Here is an 18,383-nt window from a genome sequence, read left to right as displayed (position 1 = left end):
GAGTGAATAAATCATCACGAAACAACAGCCCGGAAGGCAAGCATAGACGGACGAACTGTTAGGTCTTGTTCACAAAGTATGTTTTCAGGCCATGCATGCATGGGGCCAACTAACTTTCATCAATTTTGAGCGACCCTCTGTACCTATCCGACTAACCAAGTCCATTTATTAAAACTTTCATATGAGAAACCAAACCCAAACGCCACGCTGTGTGATTAAAGAAAACCCCCAGGTAAGGATACAAGTGCGGGAAAATCTAAGTCCCGTAAGAATTCAACTTTTCGCGTGCTGCCGGCCATTTTCCCTCCCTCCTCAGTCTCTCTCTCACCTCCTTCAATCTCTTTCATCATGATCGAGCTCTCATCGCCGCGGCGGCGGCATTCAAACACTACTCCAAATGCCTCACCTCCAAAATCCCCCGATTCAAATGCTGGTTCCCCAGCCTCGCCACCCTCTCGCCAATCGTCCTTCCCAAAAACTCAATCACCAACTGCCCCTCCCTCTCCAACTCGGTCACGTCCGCGACAACAGGCAGTGTGATCCCCTCCACCAGCGTCTCGATGGCCTTCATAATCCCTCCCACCAGCGCCTCATACTCGAAATGGCTCGCCTCGCCCTTTTCGCGGAGCGGCGTCAAGATCCCCTCGTCAAACATCTTCAAGTTAGGAAGAACCAGAATGCGCACGGCTTCGGGCCCGCCGGCGGCCGCGAGCCCGCTGATGGCGCCGTACAAGACCGCAGGGGACTTGCTTGGGTCCAGAAAGAACTTGAGGCATGTGCGCGTGAGTTTGGGGCGCAACAGGGCGTTGGTCTTGGAGTATTTCCTGGCGATGGTGCCGAGCAAACTGGCAGCCACTTCGCGGAGGCGGTACTGGTCTTTCAGGGCGTCGGTTCCTTCGAGACTGGATTCCGATCCGCCTAGTTTGCGGGCCATGAGGCAGGTCAAGACGGGCGCGGCGAGGGAGGAGGCGTACGGGTCGAGAAAGATGGAAGGGTTGTCGAGGATGGCGCCGGTGAGTTCCATCATTTGCCGGAGCACAAAGAGGTCGTCGAGTCGGTGCGTCACTTGGTTGTTGATGAAGGAGACAAAGTAGGGCACGAGTTGGTGGAGACCGGGGTCGGAGCGGACCGAGTCCAGAGCCGCGGAGCGCAGGCGCGTCTTCTCTTCGTCCGGGTCGTCGTCCATGATGGCGGCTTGGACTTTGTCAAAGTAGAGGATGAGCTCTTTGCTGATGACGTGCTTAACGGCGGGGCGGAAGGCGACGTTGTCGTTGCCGGCCAGGGCGGCGACGGCGGGGTTAGCGCCGGGACCCTTGGGCAGGAGGTCCTTGGAGGAGGTCTCGGCTGTGGTGGGGTTTTGGGGGATGGAGGGCTGGACGCCGTCGATTGCGAGCCAGTGGGCTGCGCGCGGGAGGAAGAAAAAGTGTTAGCTGATGCGACTAGTAGGTTGAGGTGAGCATTGGGTGAGAGAGAGAACTGAAAAAGCGTACCAGTAAAGCTCATATCGCGGGGCACCTTTGGTAAGGGAGCGTTGATGACCTTTTCAAAGTCCACCTCCTCGTCTTCAATGTAGAACAGCGGTTGGCCGGGGCCGATGCTGGCTTCCCCGTAGCGAAGTGGCCGCGTGGAATCGTATCCGTAGAGGGGCTCGACGTCGAGAACCCGTAGAGCTTGCGAGACATCTTGGACTGTCAGAGTGGTGCGGTTGGCGGCGCGCATAAAGCGTAGGGCCTCGACGACGACCTGGCCAATTCGGTATTCTACATCTTGGGTGAGGACGCGGAGGGGCTCTTCGGTCAGGTTGATTCCTATCGACTCGGCGACATCCTTGACGTTCTCGGGGTTCCAGAGGAGTTTTGGTCCCTCCCCTGCCATGGCTCGTGAATTCGTCGGTTCGGTGTGATAATGTTTGTTCGTGAAGTCTGGGGCGGAATGGTGGTCTGCAAATCGTCGATCCAAGTCGCGTGGAGGGAAGCTGTCGCGTTCATAGAATGATGTCCAGGTCAAAAGATCACAGTGGATGGACACACAAGGGCAACTGACGAACCACGGACAGCGGCCCCGCAGTGGGTTAGGGTTAGCGCAGTACAGCCAATGCCGATTTGCTTGTTAGTTTGGCACCCCGAATAGAATCATATAGACCTGGTCTGAACACCGAAATGTACTTTGAAGTGTATAGTTACTAACTTGGCGGGGATTGTTAGCTATTTACTTAGCATGCTCACCCGGTAGGTGAAGAAAGACATAAACTTGATTTGGTACTATTGTCGGGACAAGTTGACAAGAGGTCTCGTGCTAACAGACAACCCGGTATTTGGCTGTACAGTGTAGACGCTCCACACTATCCAACGACGTCCCTCGACTTGGTCACTTCAACTTCACCTTTCAATCACTCATCATGGTCGTCCATGTCGTCGCCCGCAGCCGCGATTTAGAGATATCTGAAGCATTTCGTTGTACCGATTGTTGTACAGGAGTTCGGAATTCAACAAACTCACCTCCAAGGCGCCGCCCAACAGACAATATATCTAGTCCCTCCCATCTGGAGTTACCAATCACCATCGTTACTTGTGAATGACCTCAACCTTCGACCTTGCTGCTCCTTAATACGAGATTCAATTCCCAAGTTCCCCCCATACGCGGAACTCAGTATTTTTGCTGTATTGCTTTGATATTTACATAAACCCTTTTCTGGGCCAAATCATCAAGTGATTCACTAGTTAAAGGACTTGAGGTGCGTTTGTTACTTTCCATTGTTTGCTAAGCGCTACTCTATCTTTCTAATACTCATTTGTGCCTACCAGTGCCCATCCACTTCCTAGCCTTCCTCGCTGGTATTGTAATACCACAACTCTCACTCTCACTAGGCTGTCGAGCCCTGCCTTCATTCACACTTCCCCCAAACTTTTCGTACCTGACTCCGGTAGCCGGCGTTGACAAAGGAGGGTAGCATTTGGCGGCTCAAAGTATGGTCCACTACTATACAGTGAGTACTGGTTATCGAATGAGATGTGGGAAATTTCCGCACCATTTCGATTCTCTCGTGCGAAGTATTTGCGGAGTCATGAATCGACATCGCAGATCCTCTTGCCCTTGTCACGGAACTAGCTGTACTATACATTAGTGGTTAAATGCCATTAAATGATCCTTTATCCCAATATCTCTATCAAACGCTCAACGTTGCCTGACATCCCTAGTAGGTAGTCTGGCTGGGAAATCCCCAACTACAATCAGCTCCTTTCCCCTATGACGGCTTACACCAAAACAACAAAACTCTTTTGGAGACGGAAAAGGCTCCCTGGATCAGCTTTCTGTTCCAATACTGTTGCACACAGAAAAAAATATTTCAGAAAAACGACGGGACTGCTTCACTTCATTTGCACGAGGAGGCCACTGCAGACTCAACTTGATCAGGTTTGCGTGAAATCGAAAGGTCCAGTCTAGGCTTGCGGCTTGTCAAGTGCATGCCCGTTATATGACATTCCGTCGGCCCCTAGAAGGACCAGCCTGATAGTTCCCTATCCTCTGGTAGCCGCGCCATATACCAGTCATCATAGCTCGATCTTGCGGTCCGGGTGAACAGTAGGCTAAATCGGACACTCGCGGCTCCAACCACTAGGTAAAAACTGGATGTAGGCCTCTTACAACTTCACACCTGTCACCATAGTCGTTCCCATTACTAGGTATCAAGCACATCATCCAAGACGCGGTAGCCTGTGCCCTCCAAAATACGAGTACAAGCCAACGAACGCCAAATGCAGCGGGCACAGCTACCTACAGCTCGTTCGGCATTCGAAGGGGGGAAGACGGTCATCTTACTATCGAGCTGGATAGTACCTATGAATAAGGTTGCCATAGGTACTGGATAACAATACCACCAGCATAAGTAGCGACGGTAGGTACCCAGGTAGAAGGAGCATCTCGGCTGTACTGGACATGTTGCGTATGGGCTTTTGTACAGTCAAGAAAAAAAAAAAAAAAAAAAAACGGAATCAGACGTTCAGCCGTGAGACTTCAGTTGTCCAGGATACCTAAGCCTCCTCTCCTTTTTTTTCCCTTTTTCTCATTTTCCCACGCTAACCTATCCAAATTATGGAAAACATAAACCCACGTAACTAACACTTGAACCAGCTGGCGTCAGCGTAAGCGTAAGCGGCTCCACTAGGTATTCTTTCCTTCCAGTTTTCCGCTCTCTCTTCACCTTTGACTTTCAATCCGCCGCCCTCTTCCTCTTCATTTGTTCGTTCGTTTCATTCCAAAGTGGAAGTCTTTAGAGCACAGCCCCTACCGGGCAACTGACTAAGACAAGCACGAAAACTTCTACTCCTCCTCCCTTTACGCCCACGTCTTCATACAACTACCCTCCCAACTCTCCGTTGTTACCTCCTATTGACTCAGCTACCCCAAAGTCAACAAGCAGGACTGGCACGTGAAAATCGACGTGTGACAAGGCCGCCGAACCCCTACTGTCACCGTTCCGGATGTGGACTCCAGCGCTTACGCTCATCGGAACCATCTGTCCATGTTACCTCCATTATTCTGTGACCGCATGAATGGGCGTGTATCCAACTGAGGGCTTAGCGGCTATCCAGAATTTCGTGGGAAATGTTGGTCACGGAGAAGATTCCTGTGGAGAAGTGGGGGACATATGTCAAATGTCCGGATTCACAGATGGAGAGGGAGGTGGTCCAAAAGAATTACTAGTAATCAGGGAAGCACTTGGACAGATTGGGGAGTATGAAGGGTAGCGCGGATCCGGGGGATTCGTTCAGCTATTCGTAGAGGATTGTACCTGCTGTGTGAGAAGGATGCTAGGGAGGATGTGGATGGTGAGACGGTTACGTTGACATGTGGTGGGCGAGCTGGAGTCAAGCGATCAAAGTGGATGATTTGTGGCCATAGACATGGAGTGTTGTTATCGCGTGGCTCCCTACGGACTTGCTCGTGAAGTGTACAGACATACATGACGACTACAGACACAACTCTTCCCTCTTCCAATGACCCCGCCCCCTACAAACAGATCCAATTCGCCGCACACCCCGAAACAGTGCAACCCGGTGTTTCAATTGCCTTCTCAATCAAATCCTCATCTACGGTGAAAAGACCGGCTGCCATGGAGGCAATCGAGATAGCAGTTCGAATCGGTGGCAGATTAGGCCGGCCTGTCAAACACCCAGCGATCCAGCAATTAGTCAAGAGGGTACCGACAACCGGGAAAGATCTGGAGAACACCCACCTTCTTGGTCTTTGACTCGCCGAAAAGGTCCCTTCTTTAGGTGGGAGTAAGTTGGGAAGTAGATAGCCGAGAAGGGAAACGTCGCGGAGCCAGCCATCAGAGGGCCCTTGTACAGTTCGACCAGGCTCGCGAGACATCAAATCTGTAAACTTGGAGCGTCGGCTGAGGCGAGGGTACGGACGATCCACATGGCAGAGCGCCCGGGAGCGTCCTCGACACTCTTAGCAACTTCACCCCGGACCCGCTCTGATTTTACAATTTCCAGGGGGGGGGGGGGGTTGTAAAAACCTGGTTGCATAAGGAAACTGTTAGCATTGACGTCTCAACAACAAGAGAAACGGACACAAAGATGATTCAAGGATGACTTGCAACTTGGCAACCCCCCCCCCTGCCCTACTATCCTACTTCATTGTGTTAGTTCTCTGCTGAGCTTTGACTAACGAGCGGAAGCCATGTGTTTACTCACCTTGTGCTCAATCTGGGAGCACAGGAGCATTACTGCCCGTCTTAACAGGAACAGAAAATAGGACGCCCTTAGGGTTGCGCGCTGGGCAAGAGCAAGTTGATGGGGCCGGGGCAGCCGGGGCAGCTGGTGGTGCTGCGGGTACAGCTGGGGCAGCCGATGAAGTTGTGGGTGCTGCTGAGGCAGCCGCAGCAGCACCCGTAGCCGATGTTTGATCCATGGCGGTGAAGTTGATGAGGGGCTAAAGTGGAAGGAGACGTCAATAGGTAATCCTCTCCTGGACGCCACGGAGGTAAAAGGCGATAGAGCTTACCAGGAGAAAGTGCCAGCGACGAGCGAACCGAGGAGGGCACCAGCAGGGAGCAGGGCGACGATGGCACCCTGGCGGTACGCCGAGTAACTGGAGGTTGAAGAAGGTGGTGGTTTTTGGTGGTGCTGTTGATGTTCTTGAACGCAAGCAGCGACGAAGAATGGTGAGGAAGTGGTGGTGAACAACGATGGCTGTGTTTGATGTTGAAGGAAAGGGAAGAGGAGAAGAGAAGAAGAGGGGAGGGAGAAGGGAAGATAAAACGGGTGGGGAGGGAAGAGAGAGGAGGGGAAGGGAGGGGAGGGGAGAGAGAACGAGGGGAGCGGCTGCCTGGAAGGCGCGTGGGAGAGCAAGAAACTGTGGGAGTCAAGATTGGTTGCTCGTAGAGGTACGCGTTCCTTCCATTTCCTCCTTGATTCTAGACGAGGGGAACAGACAGTTTTTTCTCGTGTCACGCTCTCCCGTACCTGACAGGAACCCGGCGGTCACGAGTTTACCGACTGGACTGAGAAGGGAAACAGCACTTGGACAGGTGATCCTATGTGCTGTGACAGGACTGCCTCCACGATAAACGTCTCTTGTCAGGCACCTGTCACCTCCAGTCAACTTGTCCAGGCATTTTCAACTCTTGATAGTGCTCTTTCTTCGATTAGGAAGGCATACTCCTAGGTATAGTGATTACGGTGGTTCGGCTCAGGAGCACATGTTTTCGATTGGTATAGGAGCATTTCAGGATGTACGATTTCCATTTGAACAAATCAGATACATATGTGGCTCATTTGAAATACGGAGCTGGTGGAAAAGACCACAATAACAATGGGAAAATGATGATTGCACGATACAGTATATGTCCTTTCGCCCTTTCGAAACTCTCCCTTTCGACCTTTCGGGAACGGGCAGTTTCGGACTTGCTCCTCTGTCCATGCTCTGCTCTGAGTGAAGCACGTTTTCCTTTGGCAAGCTTCGGGTGACGGCCTACCACCAATAATCTGCGCCTTCCTTCCAAAACTGTTATGATCCCATGCACCCGGCTGTCAAGCCTGCCCTTAATATCGATCCATCCAGCACCACTCTTTCTCTGTTATTTTGCTACCGCCAGAATCGAACTGCCTTCTCACGCACGTCAGGTCATAAAATTCGAAGCAAGAGAAGATGTCGTGCTGTTGAACGTATTCGTTGGCACTTGGCAACAACCAGCCAGTTGTCTTGACTTTGCAGGTTGCGAGTCCGCGGCTGATCTTCGGATGAAAGTGAAAGAATTTTGAGGCCAAAGACAACTTCCAACACGGGCTCGAGAACCATGCCAACACTTTTATGTTTCAGGTAATTCGCTGCTATCAGTGAAGCCTCGGTATCTGAACTCGCTTGTATCGACCGCTGGTTGAGCTGGTGAGCCGTCGATGATCTTTGAGCAGTACGAGTCTATTTGATGGCGAGTACGGGGATAAACTTCAAGTACCTAAGGTAGGTACTAACTACTTGTCGAAGAAGAAGAGACGGAAGCCAGCAGCAGAGGCAGGGGCCGGGCGTAGACGGAAGAACAGAGCCAGAGGGGGGGGGGGGGGGGGGGGGGGGCATTAGAAGCGCACGAGCCCTCAAGTTGGCAAGTTCGTGATCGACTGCAGTGGATGACGCATGCAGGAGTACAAGTCGTGATGTATCGGGGCAAGAGCAACGGTGACAAGCACCGGCCAACCCTTCCGCTTGATGGATTTTTCCAGCCGCTCAGAGCCATGGAAGGAAGAGAAGGACCGAGGATGCATTGAGGCGGGAAATCAAGGTGAAGAGTGTAATGTACAAGGCGAAAAGGCAGAGGATGGACATTGTCGCGGCCGGTCCTGCTGCTGACGGGGCTTCTTGATAGTTCTGAAGGGCACGAATCTCCTTTCTGAACTTCTCCACGAAAGGTGCCATTTTCGAGACAGTTGTCTCGAGCAGGACAGGCACTTTTTGCATGATAGGTACGCGTACCTTGTTCATGAACGGTGCTTCCTTTGTGACAGATGCCTTTCCCACGACCTGTGTCTTCTCCACGACGGGTGTCTTCTTTTCTGCAGGTGCCTTCTTTTCCACGGTAGGCCTCTTTGCCACGATGGGTGTCTCTTCTGTACCATGTGCCTTTCCCGGGGAAGACGTCTTTTCCACGATAGGATGTACCTTTTCCACAACTGGTGGCTTTTCCACGACAGGAGGTGCCGCTCCCGTGAAATATGTTCTTTCCTCAACAGGTGTCATTCCCAAATCAAATGGCTTGTCGACGACGGTTGGCATTGTCACAACAAGCGGCTCTTCTATGAAAGCTGTCTTTTCTATGACGGGAGATGCCTTTTCAGCAATGGGTGGCGTATCGACGTGATAATATGGCGTTTCGATGGAAGGAGATGCTCTTTCCTCGACAGGTTCTCCTTCGAGGACAGGTTCTTTCTCCGAGATCGGTGACCATTCCACATTGGGTGACTCTTCCGCGATGGGTGACCCTTCCCCTTCCAAGATGGGTGACCCTTCCGCAATAGGTGACCACTCCGTCACAGAAGGTTCATACGCCTTGTTCGCGACAGTTGTCTCCTCCATGGCAGCAGGTGCTCTTTCCACAACAGGTGAATCTTCCATGTAAATTTCGTCCTCTGGCCCCGGCGAGAATGAATCCTTTTGCAAATGGATGTCTTCGCTGGAATCCATGGCGGCAGGTCCCACTTCCATGGTATTTTCCTCTTTTGGATGGAATGATTCCTTCTGCGGAGAAGTACTGTCTGTGTTGAATTCCATAACAGCGATCGAACGTGAATCTTGTTACTCTGGCAGTGTGTGTGGAGATGGTGTTGAGGAAGGTTGCGTTTTGAGCTGCACGCGTGCACGAGATGAATGACAGCCCGAGAGATACAAGTGCCCTCTGGGAAAGAAAAATGGGCACGATAGAAAATTAAAAGAAACAAGGAAATAAACTGGACACCAGGCGAAAAAAAAAAGGCGAATGGGCAGAGCTTCGACTAAAGTTATGCTAACTCATAGGCAGATTGTGGACAAAAGAAAGCGGGCTGGTTTCTGATTTGTTCCATTCCATGCTTTGTGGCCGGCCGCCTTCCAGTTAGCGGCCGAAAAATGACATATCTTTTGGGCGCTGCATCCGGAATACCTATCACTCATTTTGCGTTAGAGGTATCGTGATTTTCTTTGTCGCTGGACTTTGTTTGCTCGTAATTCCTCACTCGGGAAGATCCGACAACGCCACGTCCCTATCAAGAAGTCAAGAACTCAGCAACCACGCGTGGTTTAGAAGCGAAACAGCAATCTTGTTAAATGGAGGATTTTTCAGCACCAAAATAGTAGAGGTACTAGAATTTTCCAGTCATCAACTCTGCGATCCTCCCAATTTGTTATGGAGTAGACGGAGTAGGGCATTCAATGTGCCAAATACATACCTGCCTCTACCTACCTTAAACATGACCAGACTATTGCCGAGTCCTTCCTGGCGTAAACGTATTTGCACGCACACCTTCCCGGTTACCTCTTATCATTCAACGGGTAAGCTAACCTGTTACTGTTTCTTGTTCGTTTCATGTCATTAGAGGTAGCAACAAGCCAAGGAACCTCTACCAGTATCAAAGAACAGGGACAGACAGCAGTGGATATGATATGATGTATGTTTCTATATGATGCAAAGCTGTATGTACAGATACAAGAATTGGTTTTGGAAAATATAAAAAAAAATGACCTATGTTACAAGATTTCTTCATCCTTCATCCCTCTCCCATCTCCGTCGTCTCATCACTCTCTAGGTAGACAGTCATGGACATCAACCTTGTGCTCATACCATGTCATGCCATACTGTCATGTCATGTCATGCTATGGCATCGATCACCGTCTTTTTCTCTCCCCCATCCTTCAACCATGCACCACCTCTTCGCTAATATACATCTGGGTCTAGGTACTTAGACGCACTTAGACGCACTGAGAGTACCAATCGTTGTACTTGGTGCAAGTAGATCCGCTCTCGCACTCAGTAGGACCAGTGTAGCCGTTTCCACCGCACTGTCCCCACTTGGTCTGCTTAGCCTGGACCTGGCCAGCACCGCCCGCCGCAGCCGAGGTAGCGGGAGCAGCAGGAGCCGCAGCAGAAGTAGCGGGAGCAGCAGCCTTGGTGCTAGTGACCAAGGTGGTAGCAGGGGCCTGGACCTGGCTAGTAGCAGCCGCAGCGGAAGTAGCAGGAGCAGCAGCGGCAGAGGTAGCGGGGCTGTTGCTACCGCCAGTAGCGCCAGGGAGGGTAGCGGACGCGGTAGCAGTGGCGGCCATCTTGCTCTGCGCGATGGAGCTGGAGGCGCCAGCAATGAGGGAGGGGCCAGGAACGGGGTAGGAGATGTCGTTCTTGTAGATATCAAAGAGGATACCGGCGTCGGTGGCCTTGTAGAGCTCGGTGCCGGCGACGCCGGCGGGGACGGTGGAGCCGGAGCCTTCGACCTTGAGGTTGAAGCACTGGGGGTAGTTCTGGGCGCCGTTGGCCTGGCCGGCGCTGTGCAGGGCGATGATCTCGTGGCGGAGGACGTAGTTGCCGGGCTTGATGTTCTCGGGGATCTCAACGACCCACGAGTTGCCGTCCTTGATGAGGGTGTCCGAGGCCCAGCCGTTGGTGGCGTCGTAGCCGGCGCCGTCGATCTTGAAGAACTTGAGGGCCGTCTTGTCGACGGACTCGCAGTCGCCGTCGCAGGCGGCCAGGTAGTCGATGACGGGGCCCTTGTGCGACTCGGGCCACTGGTCCCACTGGAGCGAGATCTTGTCGCCGGCCTTGACGGTGGCGTGGCCGCCGGCGGGCTTGGCGGACTTGTGGCAGATGATGTCGCCGGAGTCGAAGGCGTCGGGCGAGACGAAGCCGTTGTCCTTCTGGTCGATGGTCCAGCCGATCACGGTGGGAGGGTTGGAGTTGTAAGGGAAGGAAGTGGGGTCGTAGTTCTGGTACTCGACGCCGTTGACGATGACCTTGGAGACGTGGCCGTGGGCGGCAACGAGGGAAGCGCCAGCCAGGGCGGTGAGGATGCTCTTGCGGGCCATTGTGAATGTTATATGTATCGAAAGAATGACGATGGTTGGAGAATAGAATAGAAGAGAAGTGAATGTGGTAGATGTTCAGATGCTGAAGTCTGTTGTCTTGCTTCTTCTTTTTTCCTGATGACTTGGAACCTGTCGACGTCTTTATACCCTTTGGATTGGCGTTGAACAACACAAGCCTCGGCTACACTAATGGGCCTTCACCCATGGCATCGTTGCGGCGCTTGCAGTCCATGGTCAATGATGCAATTCGCGGCGATACCGCAACGTCTGACGTTTGCCGCAACGCGTGGAGAAGTGGATTATTGGCATCCTGTTATTAGAGATTAGATGAGCAGGACCGGAGACCAAGGGGAAAGTGCAAGCGCCCCGGAAAGCCACCATGTTTGAAGACGGGTAGGATGTTGGAGGTGGACGGGAGAACTAGTGGGGGTGGATCGTCGGAGACAGCATTGTGTGTGCGGAAACTTCCAGTATTGGTGGACAGCCCCAAGTCTGAGAGGAAACATCGGTTAGCATTCCGTCTGAGGCTCTGAGTGACCGGGTTCAGGGCGATAGGAGTGCCGGGAACCGGACAAGCGAGGGGTGTTGGAGCAGGCTCTGGATTTCCTGAAACCGAGTTGCGGTAGACCCTGGAAAGAATTTGAGCCTCCTGCCGAAGAGTCGATTGAACATCTGCCTTGATTTGGAGTATGTACGGGTCAGGCACCGTCGTCATTGCGGCGTTGAACTCCTCTGTAAATGTTTTTCATACTCGGATCTATACCTCACCTCAGCCGTTTTCCTCATTCACGACATTGAAGACCCTAAACCATCGAGTGTCCAAAGACCCTTTCGCGGCCGAGGACCCGAAAAGATGCCAAGACCATCGAGACGCCTACTGCGATGCCCCTATTCCCGATTAAGCATACGGAGGCATTTCTTCCCCAGTTCCCCCTGGACAGGGATCCGTGTTTGTACCGGGGGGTGTGTTCCTCCCGTTTCATGGGAGGATGTAACGCTGCGGTCTATCCGAAAGGGGAAACATCCATGTGATGGTGGGTCCTCGACGTCTTAGTGTCTCGACAACGACCACCGCGGCACAACTTTCCATTCCAGAACACGGTGATCGCGGTTGTCCATGTTCCGCGGTACTGGAAAACCGGTATCTCTGGGTTGAAAGACAAGTTTGGGAGGCAAGAGGAGGTATGAATGCAACAGTGCTATGCAACTCTAAGCGATGGCGTTCAAGCGGGGAAAAAGTGAAGCCGCCATGTCTTGTACGTTCCGCCACCCAGGCTCCCGGAGCCGAAGTGTTATCGCGAGAGACAGCAATACCGGCATGCATACGCGAGGAGCGGTGCGGGTAATTTGGAGTCCGTCTCCTGTCGGGCGGGAATGAGGTTGATGCAACGGTTGGAAGAGGAGTTGGCAAAAGTGTTGGGAATTGAATTTTGTGCCTGGGCATGGGAACTTGGGAAGGATGCGTGGAGCTTCTTAGTCCGGATAAGCGTTACGCTGGAAACATTCAAGCGCCCGTTTGATATCGCGGCGTCACGCCCGAACATCAATTCTGAGTGCATGAACGACTGGGGCAGATACGTAGAAGTGGCTGAAAGGGGAAGTCCACCGTTTTTGGACCACGTCATGGTGTATGCGGCCGTCAATGGTAGTGAAGCGTTTGGGTTTTTCGGCCTGGACCTTTGATTGCATCGAGCTGAGAGTTGATGCTAGAAAAATCTGGTTCGAAAAGCCATAGACCAAGACGGATCAAACAAAGGCTAAAGATTCCGGCGCTATCTTTTTGTGGTTGGAATGGTGGTGGTGTCTTCTCTGGGCCACCTCGGGTACCGTGTTGTTGTTCAACAAGCCATATCTCGAAATGTCCTCATATCTGTCACAGGGAGGCATCTTCACCCTTCATGTCCTCTTAACAGAGCCCGAAGGCTTTCCACAAAGATGTTCATTAATTCCTATAAACGCGTGCTGCAGTGTCTAGGTGCTTTTTATCCCAAACGAAAACCTTGATCCGAAATTCCAGGTATAACCAATGTCTGTCTTGGCCGCATTTAATCATCCAGCCATAGTCTCGTCCACCTTTTCTGCTAACAAAGACGACAAACAAGGCCGACACCAGGCTTGACAACACCGAAGCCCCGAGCACTTGCTTAGCCTCACTCGCTTCTATCTTCCATGTCCTCACTCTTCACCTTCCGATACCCTTTCCCTCTTTGGGCCCGCCAATACCTCCTCGCCAACCAACCCATCAATCCCACCAACGATCCCAACACCATGGAAAATATCCACAAATGGTCTCCAATCTCCAAAAACAACCGATTATCCCACCCATTCCACGTCCCTCCCCTGCCCTGCGTAAAGAACACCCACTCATCCATGCCCGGCCGATTATCCATCATGAGCCTATACAACCTCCCACTCACCTCTTCATCCACCCCTTCAAGTACTACTTTTCCTCCCACGGCATCCTTCTTCCCAAGCTGCAGCATCCGATGATACTCGTCCCACACCCCACCAATAAACCACTGTCCAACTCCCCAACTAATCTCCACATACCGCAACACCCCCCACAAACACCACCACCGCTTCCAGAACCCGGCTAATCTTTCCGTCAAGCTCCCAAGCGGCAACGCCCCCCTCCCTTCTATCAACTCCGCCACCACCCGTCCCCAAAATGGATGGTTAGGTCTAGCAGCCAGGATATTATTACTTAGCGCTCCTCTGCCGCCATCGGTGATCCAGAGAGGGAAGTACGTCAAGGCGTCTAATGAACCTGATCCTGACTTGATGGACGGCAGACACCCGTTGTCGAGGTCGAGGTAGATGCCGCCGTAGTGGTAGAGGAGGAAGTAGCGGAGGGCGTCGACGCGCTGGACGGGGTGTGGGTAGGAGAGGTAGGCGGGGAGGAAGGTAGGGTAGTGGGTGGAGAGGAAGGCGAGGGAGGATTTGTGTGTCCAGAGCTGTTTGTTTGTATCCAAATTAGCATAAATTATGGACAAATTGGATAGAGAGAAGGGAAGGGTGGGAACGAAAAAAAGGGGGAAAAAAAGGAGGAAAACATACGCGATATTCCCAATCGGGATTGATGTCTATACAAGTATGCCTCTGTTGTTCCCAATCACTCGGCAGCGTTTCGTTCGCCGGGTCCTTCCAGTTGTGAAAGATCTGGTGGATGATCTTGGGGATCTGAGGCGCCTTTCGCGATTCCTGGAGGGTGCCGTTGAGGTAGGCATTGGCGACTTCGCGCTGGGTGATGGCGATGCCGGGGTGTTGGAAGAAGATGTGGATGAGGGCGAGGACGTGGGTGACGAAGTAGTGGAGGACGAGGAGAATGGGCGTGGCGATGGTGGCGACCCGGAACACGGAGCGTAAGAATATCGGTCGCATCTTGGTGGTCTCTGGCGCAAGAGCAAGATTCCGAAAGGCGACGGTTTAGTTCTTTGGTCAAGGAGCGGGATCAGTCCATTGGTCTGCCTCGGCTGTTCAAGAAAGGTGGATGCCAACCAAGCACAGAGAAGGGAGTTCTCAATCCGTCGCGCAATGATTGAACTTGCGTGGAAGACACGATGGCGTGACTGTCGGTGTGTGTCGAGATCCCCAGGGTCTGTCTGTCTCTCTCAACTTACTGGTCCATTCAGTTCAGTTTCGTTAGCGCCCGGCCTCCCAACGTTAGGAAAAAAAGGAAGCGACATGTCGGTACATATCACGGGATCTTATCGCAGCATTTCTCAAGTATCACAAGGTAGCTGATAAACGGGCAATTCTTACTGTTCCGTCTGCACAGTCAGTTCAACCCCTGTCGATCGCTTAATTATGGTATCAACATGCGCCAGTGCGTGCCCCTGCAGATGACCAGGCAGGTAAACTGAACCGCGTTCGCGCAGTGACTCGGGGTTCGTTATACATGCTTCAAGACGTTTGTGGCGGACGAGATGGCACGAGCTAACCAAGTAGTACTGCTTGACTTCAACGACGACAGACTCGGGTCTGGTGATGTGCGAAGGTGACGTTGACAACTCCGTGTTCGTGTTCACGTACGACACTCGCCTGTTGATGGGAACTCCTGCGTCGCATAGGTTTCAACCGCATGGGCAAAGTAAAACAATACAGTTTGTTAATCATGTGTTAATAAGAATACTCGTGAATAAACATGAGCCGGGTATTCTGCTCTTCTAGCATAGCATCTCGCGATGCTCCGCCGCACGTCTTTTCTGACTGGAGCAATATGGGTAATATAGGTCGTGAAGGTATTTCATCCCGCTGAGTAGCAACACGTCTGTTCATAACCGTTCTGTCATCTCCCGGTCTGCTAATACTTTAAACAAACCATCTCCAACTCCCTTGCCAACTTTCCATTCGGCCCGCTCACCTTCCCTTCAACCCTCTCTCCCACAATCATCCACGGACTGAGATTACACCTCCTTGTCTCCTTCTCCCACGTCCAAGCCATGCACTCGTTCCCCCTCTCATAGCACTTCCTCCCGCACTCCTCCGCCTTCTCGACACCCTCGATCACCGCCACCTCTCCACCACTCCCACCTGCATGGTCCCAATTCGCATACTCTATTGGTTTTGCCAGCTCGTCTTCCGTCAATGTACTCTGCCTCCACGGCCTCGACATGCCATACACGTCCCAGATATCGCTCCACAGTAGCGGCTTGCTCACATTTCTGAAGCTCTCGCCTGCCTGGTGCATCTTCTCCGGCTGGCCCAGTCCATGGAACGTGATAATAGGACTACAGAACCGATCCGGGCGAATCTTGGCCCACCATGGAGGTTCGCCGCTGAACAAATGGCTGTACTCCTCATCCAGATATACCCCGGCTCTTATCAGGGTCCTGGCCAGCAAGCGGTCGCCCCATGTTTCCGACAGTGATTCGAGGTGGGCGGTGCGCACGGCGTGTGGGTTGTCGAGAATGAGGGAGGACATGGCACCTTGTGATAAGATGATGCCGGAGCCGCCGTGGGCAAAGCGGACGCGGAAGTCGCCGACTGCGTTGCCGAGGTAGTAGGGGACTTCGGAGTCGAGGTGGGCGAGGAGGGGTTTTAAGGATGGTTGGACAAGGTAGGTGTCGTCGTCGACGAGGAGGTACCACTTTTTGTTGGGGAACTTGGAGTAAGCGAGTTCGAGGCCCGAGATGAACTGTTGGACAAGTGTTAACGGGTGTCGGTGGTGATGAGAGATGACCGTGATGCACGTACTTTGAGGGCGTCTATCTCCCAGCCTGTGGACTTGGCTAGTTGGTCTGCTTCTTCTCCCTTCCCAGTTTCTATAGCTTCGGCAAATCGAAGGTATTTCGCAACTCGTGAGTTGGACAAGCTGGCGGCCGGTCCCAAGGAGCTTAGGGTCTGATTGACAACGTTGTGTATCGGTAGAGGCGTGCCATAGTTATTGGCCTCTTGACCTGGCTTGGAGGCATAGTCGGCGATAACGAGGAAGTTGCGGAACTCGTTGGAGGCGCTGAGAGCTTCGAACCAGGCGTTTGCCCTTATACGCGTGCCGTATCCGGTCTTGACGATGACGACAGTGTCTGTGCCCAGATCGACGGGGTATGCTGGTGGCGCAAATAGCCATTTCTCAACTGGGTGGGAGTTGAGGTAGTGTTGGAACTTGTTGACATTGAATCGGAGGCCGAGACGGACAACGTTGTCGTATGGGAGCATGATGCAGCCAAAGATCAGGAGGGTGCCGAGGAAGAAGAGGGCGTTACGCAGTCTTCCGAGCGGACCGTATCGCATTTGACGGAGGAGCGCCCGCATCCTTTGTCGTGGGGTAGGGCTTCGTCGCTGCTGGAGCAGAAAGTCGTCTTCGTTTTCAAACTCCATGATCTTGACGCCTAGATCGGGGTCGCCGATGACGACGGGGTGTTGTGATGGGTGCTGCATGGTGGGATTGTCCAAGGTAGCATCATGTCGTCAGCGAAGATGGATGGACACAAGAATAATCCATTGGACCAAAGGCAGTACAGTAGTAGCTAGCCGGCCATTTTGCAACGGTGCCTTTGGCGAAAGGAGGAGAGGGGGAGAGATGGACGGGTGAGAAAGGAGGGGAGCGGCAGGCGGCGGTCACACCTAGTGGATGCAGGCTCGCGGCAGGGTGGACGTCAAGGTGCCCTTGGCCCCAGTTTGATTGCCCGATTAATGTGCCATGGCGCGCCTAGGCCCTAAAAGAGGTTGGCGTTTTCTGGGCGTTTCTGGGCATTGAAAGCCTTCCTCATTCGTCGTCCATTTCCTCCTCCTTCCATCTTCAAATCTCGGCATCGATTGAACTGAAATAAATCATAACTTCTGGATATCGAGACAGAAATGCCCTGTGCTGATGTTCTCTCAATTCCATCCGTCGATCTGATGCGCATTTCCCCGGATTTTCCGGCAGCGACCGACAGCTGATCAGCAGGCACCGTCTGTGCACTAACCACGCTAGGTGGGGCCCCCTTAACAATCAGGTCCGTCGCGAGGGACAACGCGTCCATCAATGTGGATACCAACATCGAACAAGTTCAACACCATTGGATTTCCCCTTTATTTGAAATCTTCAATTATATCTCTGGCGTCGGTACGCTCATGGACGCAAATCTGAATTCATCAAGAGCTCACAGAGCAAGATACAGCACACAAACGGAGACCACGCGAGCACCGCGTCGATCATCGCCGAAGCTTCAATGACGTCACGTTCCATCTGCTCTCGAGTTGCTCGTCACCTTTTATCCCAATACATCACTCATCACACGCAACCTTGGCATGTAGAAATTTGACCATCAGCCGTTGCCTTGTAACAGCGACAGCCTCCATTATTCGAGTCCCTCCAACACCTTCCAGCCACCCGATCCATCTCTTCACAAACCTCCACTTACCCCGTCGCCGGCACACTCGTCAACACCAACACCTCACGCCTCAGGCGGCACAACTCCTGAATTTCGGGACAACCAAGTGGGCTTGCTACCACGGAAAGGGACTATGTTGTAACTCTCTCTTTCTCTGACTTCCTCAAGTGGGACGGGTAATCCGGTTAATATTCCATTCAAGGCCCAGGCAGGTATTGTTCAAATGCACCCCGGATTTTCTTTTTCTTCAATTGCCGACGAACGACAGGGGGGGGCAGCGGCAACTCATTTATACTACTATGCCGGGTAACTTCTAGGGTTACAACCCCAGTCATGCTGTCTACAGTCATGGTCAAAATATTGTCCTCTTCCCCCAGATATCCAATATGGTAAGGGGGCACAGTAATTTATGACTATGAGTTTACCTACCTACACCTTATACTTGCCTATGTATGCCCATGTATTGTGCCGCATTTTCTCCCTGTTTCGTTGCTCACGTACATCCGTCCCAATGGT

General features: G+C 52.5%; 7 protein-coding genes across 7 annotated transcripts; all 7 read right to left on the bottom strand.

Moving 5' to 3' along the window:
- Positions 1-98: 98 nt before the first annotated feature.
- B0T23DRAFT_328473 (uncharacterized protein) lies at positions 99-1,993 on the bottom strand. Its single transcript, XM_062835683.1, has 2 exons — positions 1,491-1,993; positions 99-1,401 (listed from the first exon to the last, which is right to left on the bottom strand). Exons 1-2 carry the CDS (start codon positions 1,873-1,875, stop codon positions 389-391), a joined length of 1,398 nt encoding a protein of 465 aa, XP_062696481.1. The 5' UTR covers positions 1,876-1,993; the 3' UTR covers positions 99-388.
- A 3,097-nt stretch (positions 1,994-5,090) lies between these two features.
- Positions 5,091-5,919, bottom strand: B0T23DRAFT_400576 (uncharacterized protein; the record flags this gene model as incomplete). Its single annotated transcript, XM_062838503.1, has 4 exons — positions 5,091-5,162; positions 5,233-5,378; positions 5,414-5,480; positions 5,767-5,919. The coding sequence occupies 4 exons, from the start codon at positions 5,917-5,919 to the stop codon at positions 5,091-5,093; spliced, it is 438 nt and encodes a 145-aa protein (XP_062696480.1).
- Positions 5,920-7,574: 1,655 nt separating this feature from the next.
- On the bottom strand, positions 7,575-8,890 carry B0T23DRAFT_433788 (uncharacterized protein). Its single transcript, XM_062840468.1, has one exon. It carries the CDS (start codon positions 8,770-8,772, stop codon positions 7,732-7,734), a length of 1,041 nt encoding a protein of 346 aa, XP_062696479.1. The 5' UTR covers positions 8,773-8,890; the 3' UTR covers positions 7,575-7,731.
- A 1,048-nt stretch (positions 8,891-9,938) lies between these two features.
- Positions 9,939-11,207, bottom strand: B0T23DRAFT_2444 (endoglucanase IV precursor). Its single transcript, XM_062834090.1, has one exon. The coding sequence runs from the start codon at positions 11,047-11,049 to the stop codon at positions 9,946-9,948; it is 1,104 nt and encodes a 367-aa protein (XP_062696478.1). The 5' UTR covers positions 11,050-11,207; the 3' UTR covers positions 9,939-9,945.
- Positions 11,208-11,931: 724 nt separating this feature from the next.
- On the bottom strand, positions 11,932-12,666 carry B0T23DRAFT_2470 (uncharacterized protein). The gene has a single exon (XM_062834147.1). The coding sequence runs from the start codon at positions 12,491-12,493 to the stop codon at positions 12,029-12,031; it is 465 nt and encodes a 154-aa protein (XP_062696477.1). The 5' UTR covers positions 12,494-12,666; the 3' UTR covers positions 11,932-12,028.
- Positions 12,667-12,973: 307 nt separating this feature from the next.
- B0T23DRAFT_368656 (nucleotide-diphospho-sugar transferase) lies at positions 12,974-14,743 on the bottom strand. Its single transcript, XM_062836462.1, has 2 exons — positions 14,107-14,743; positions 12,974-14,003 (listed from the first exon to the last, which is right to left on the bottom strand). Exons 1-2 carry the CDS (start codon positions 14,428-14,430, stop codon positions 13,200-13,202), a joined length of 1,128 nt encoding a protein of 375 aa, XP_062696476.1. The 5' UTR covers positions 14,431-14,743; the 3' UTR covers positions 12,974-13,199.
- Positions 14,744-15,127: 384 nt separating this feature from the next.
- B0T23DRAFT_368654 (uncharacterized protein) lies at positions 15,128-17,072 on the bottom strand. Its single transcript, XM_062836461.1, has 2 exons — positions 16,246-17,072; positions 15,128-16,186 (listed from the first exon to the last, which is right to left on the bottom strand). The coding sequence occupies exons 1-2, from the start codon at positions 16,927-16,929 to the stop codon at positions 15,353-15,355; spliced, it is 1,518 nt and encodes a 505-aa protein (XP_062696475.1). The 5' UTR covers positions 16,930-17,072; the 3' UTR covers positions 15,128-15,352.
- Between the last annotated feature and the right edge of the window lie 1,311 nt (positions 17,073-18,383).

The sequence above is a fragment of the Neurospora hispaniola genome (genome assembly GCF_033458365.1).
Source record: "Neurospora hispaniola strain FGSC 10403 chromosome Unknown B0T23scaffold_1, whole genome shotgun sequence".
NCBI lineage: Eukaryota > Fungi > Ascomycota > Sordariomycetes > Sordariales > Sordariaceae > Neurospora > Neurospora hispaniola.
The sequence above is the reverse complement of the archived record's forward strand: the minus strand, read 5'-3'. Positions and strand labels throughout refer to the sequence as shown.

Bases quoted from the DNA above. Each gene is read 5' to 3' on its own strand.
- B0T23DRAFT_328473 (XM_062835683.1), bottom strand. From the start codon at position 1,875: ATGGCAGGGGAGGGACCAAAACTCCTCTGGAACCCCGAGAACGTCAAG. The intron at 1,402-1,490 runs GTACGCTTTTTC...TCCCGCGCGCAG, and splicing joins CCGCGATATGAGCTTTACTG to CCCACTGGCTCGCAATCGAC.
- B0T23DRAFT_433788 (XM_062840468.1), bottom strand. From the start codon at position 8,772: ATGGAATTCAACACAGACAGTACTTCTCCGCAGAAGGAATCATTCCAT.
- B0T23DRAFT_2444 (XM_062834090.1), bottom strand. From the start codon at position 11,049: ATGGCCCGCAAGAGCATCCTCACCGCCCTGGCTGGCGCTTCCCTCGTT.
- B0T23DRAFT_2470 (XM_062834147.1), bottom strand. From the start codon at position 12,493: ATGCCCAGGCACAAAATTCAATTCCCAACACTTTTGCCAACTCCTCTT.
- B0T23DRAFT_368656 (XM_062836462.1), bottom strand. From the start codon at position 14,430: ATGCGACCGATATTCTTACGCTCCGTGTTCCGGGTCGCCACCATCGCC. The intron at 14,004-14,106 runs GTATGTTTTCCT...ACAAACAAACAG, and splicing joins ATCCCGATTGGGAATATCGC to CTCTGGACACACAAATCCTC.
- B0T23DRAFT_368654 (XM_062836461.1), bottom strand. From the start codon at position 16,929: ATGCAGCACCCATCACAACACCCCGTCGTCATCGGCGACCCCGATCTA. The intron at 16,187-16,245 runs GTACGTGCATCA...CTTGTCCAACAG, and splicing joins GGGAGATAGACGCCCTCAAA to TTCATCTCGGGCCTCGAACT.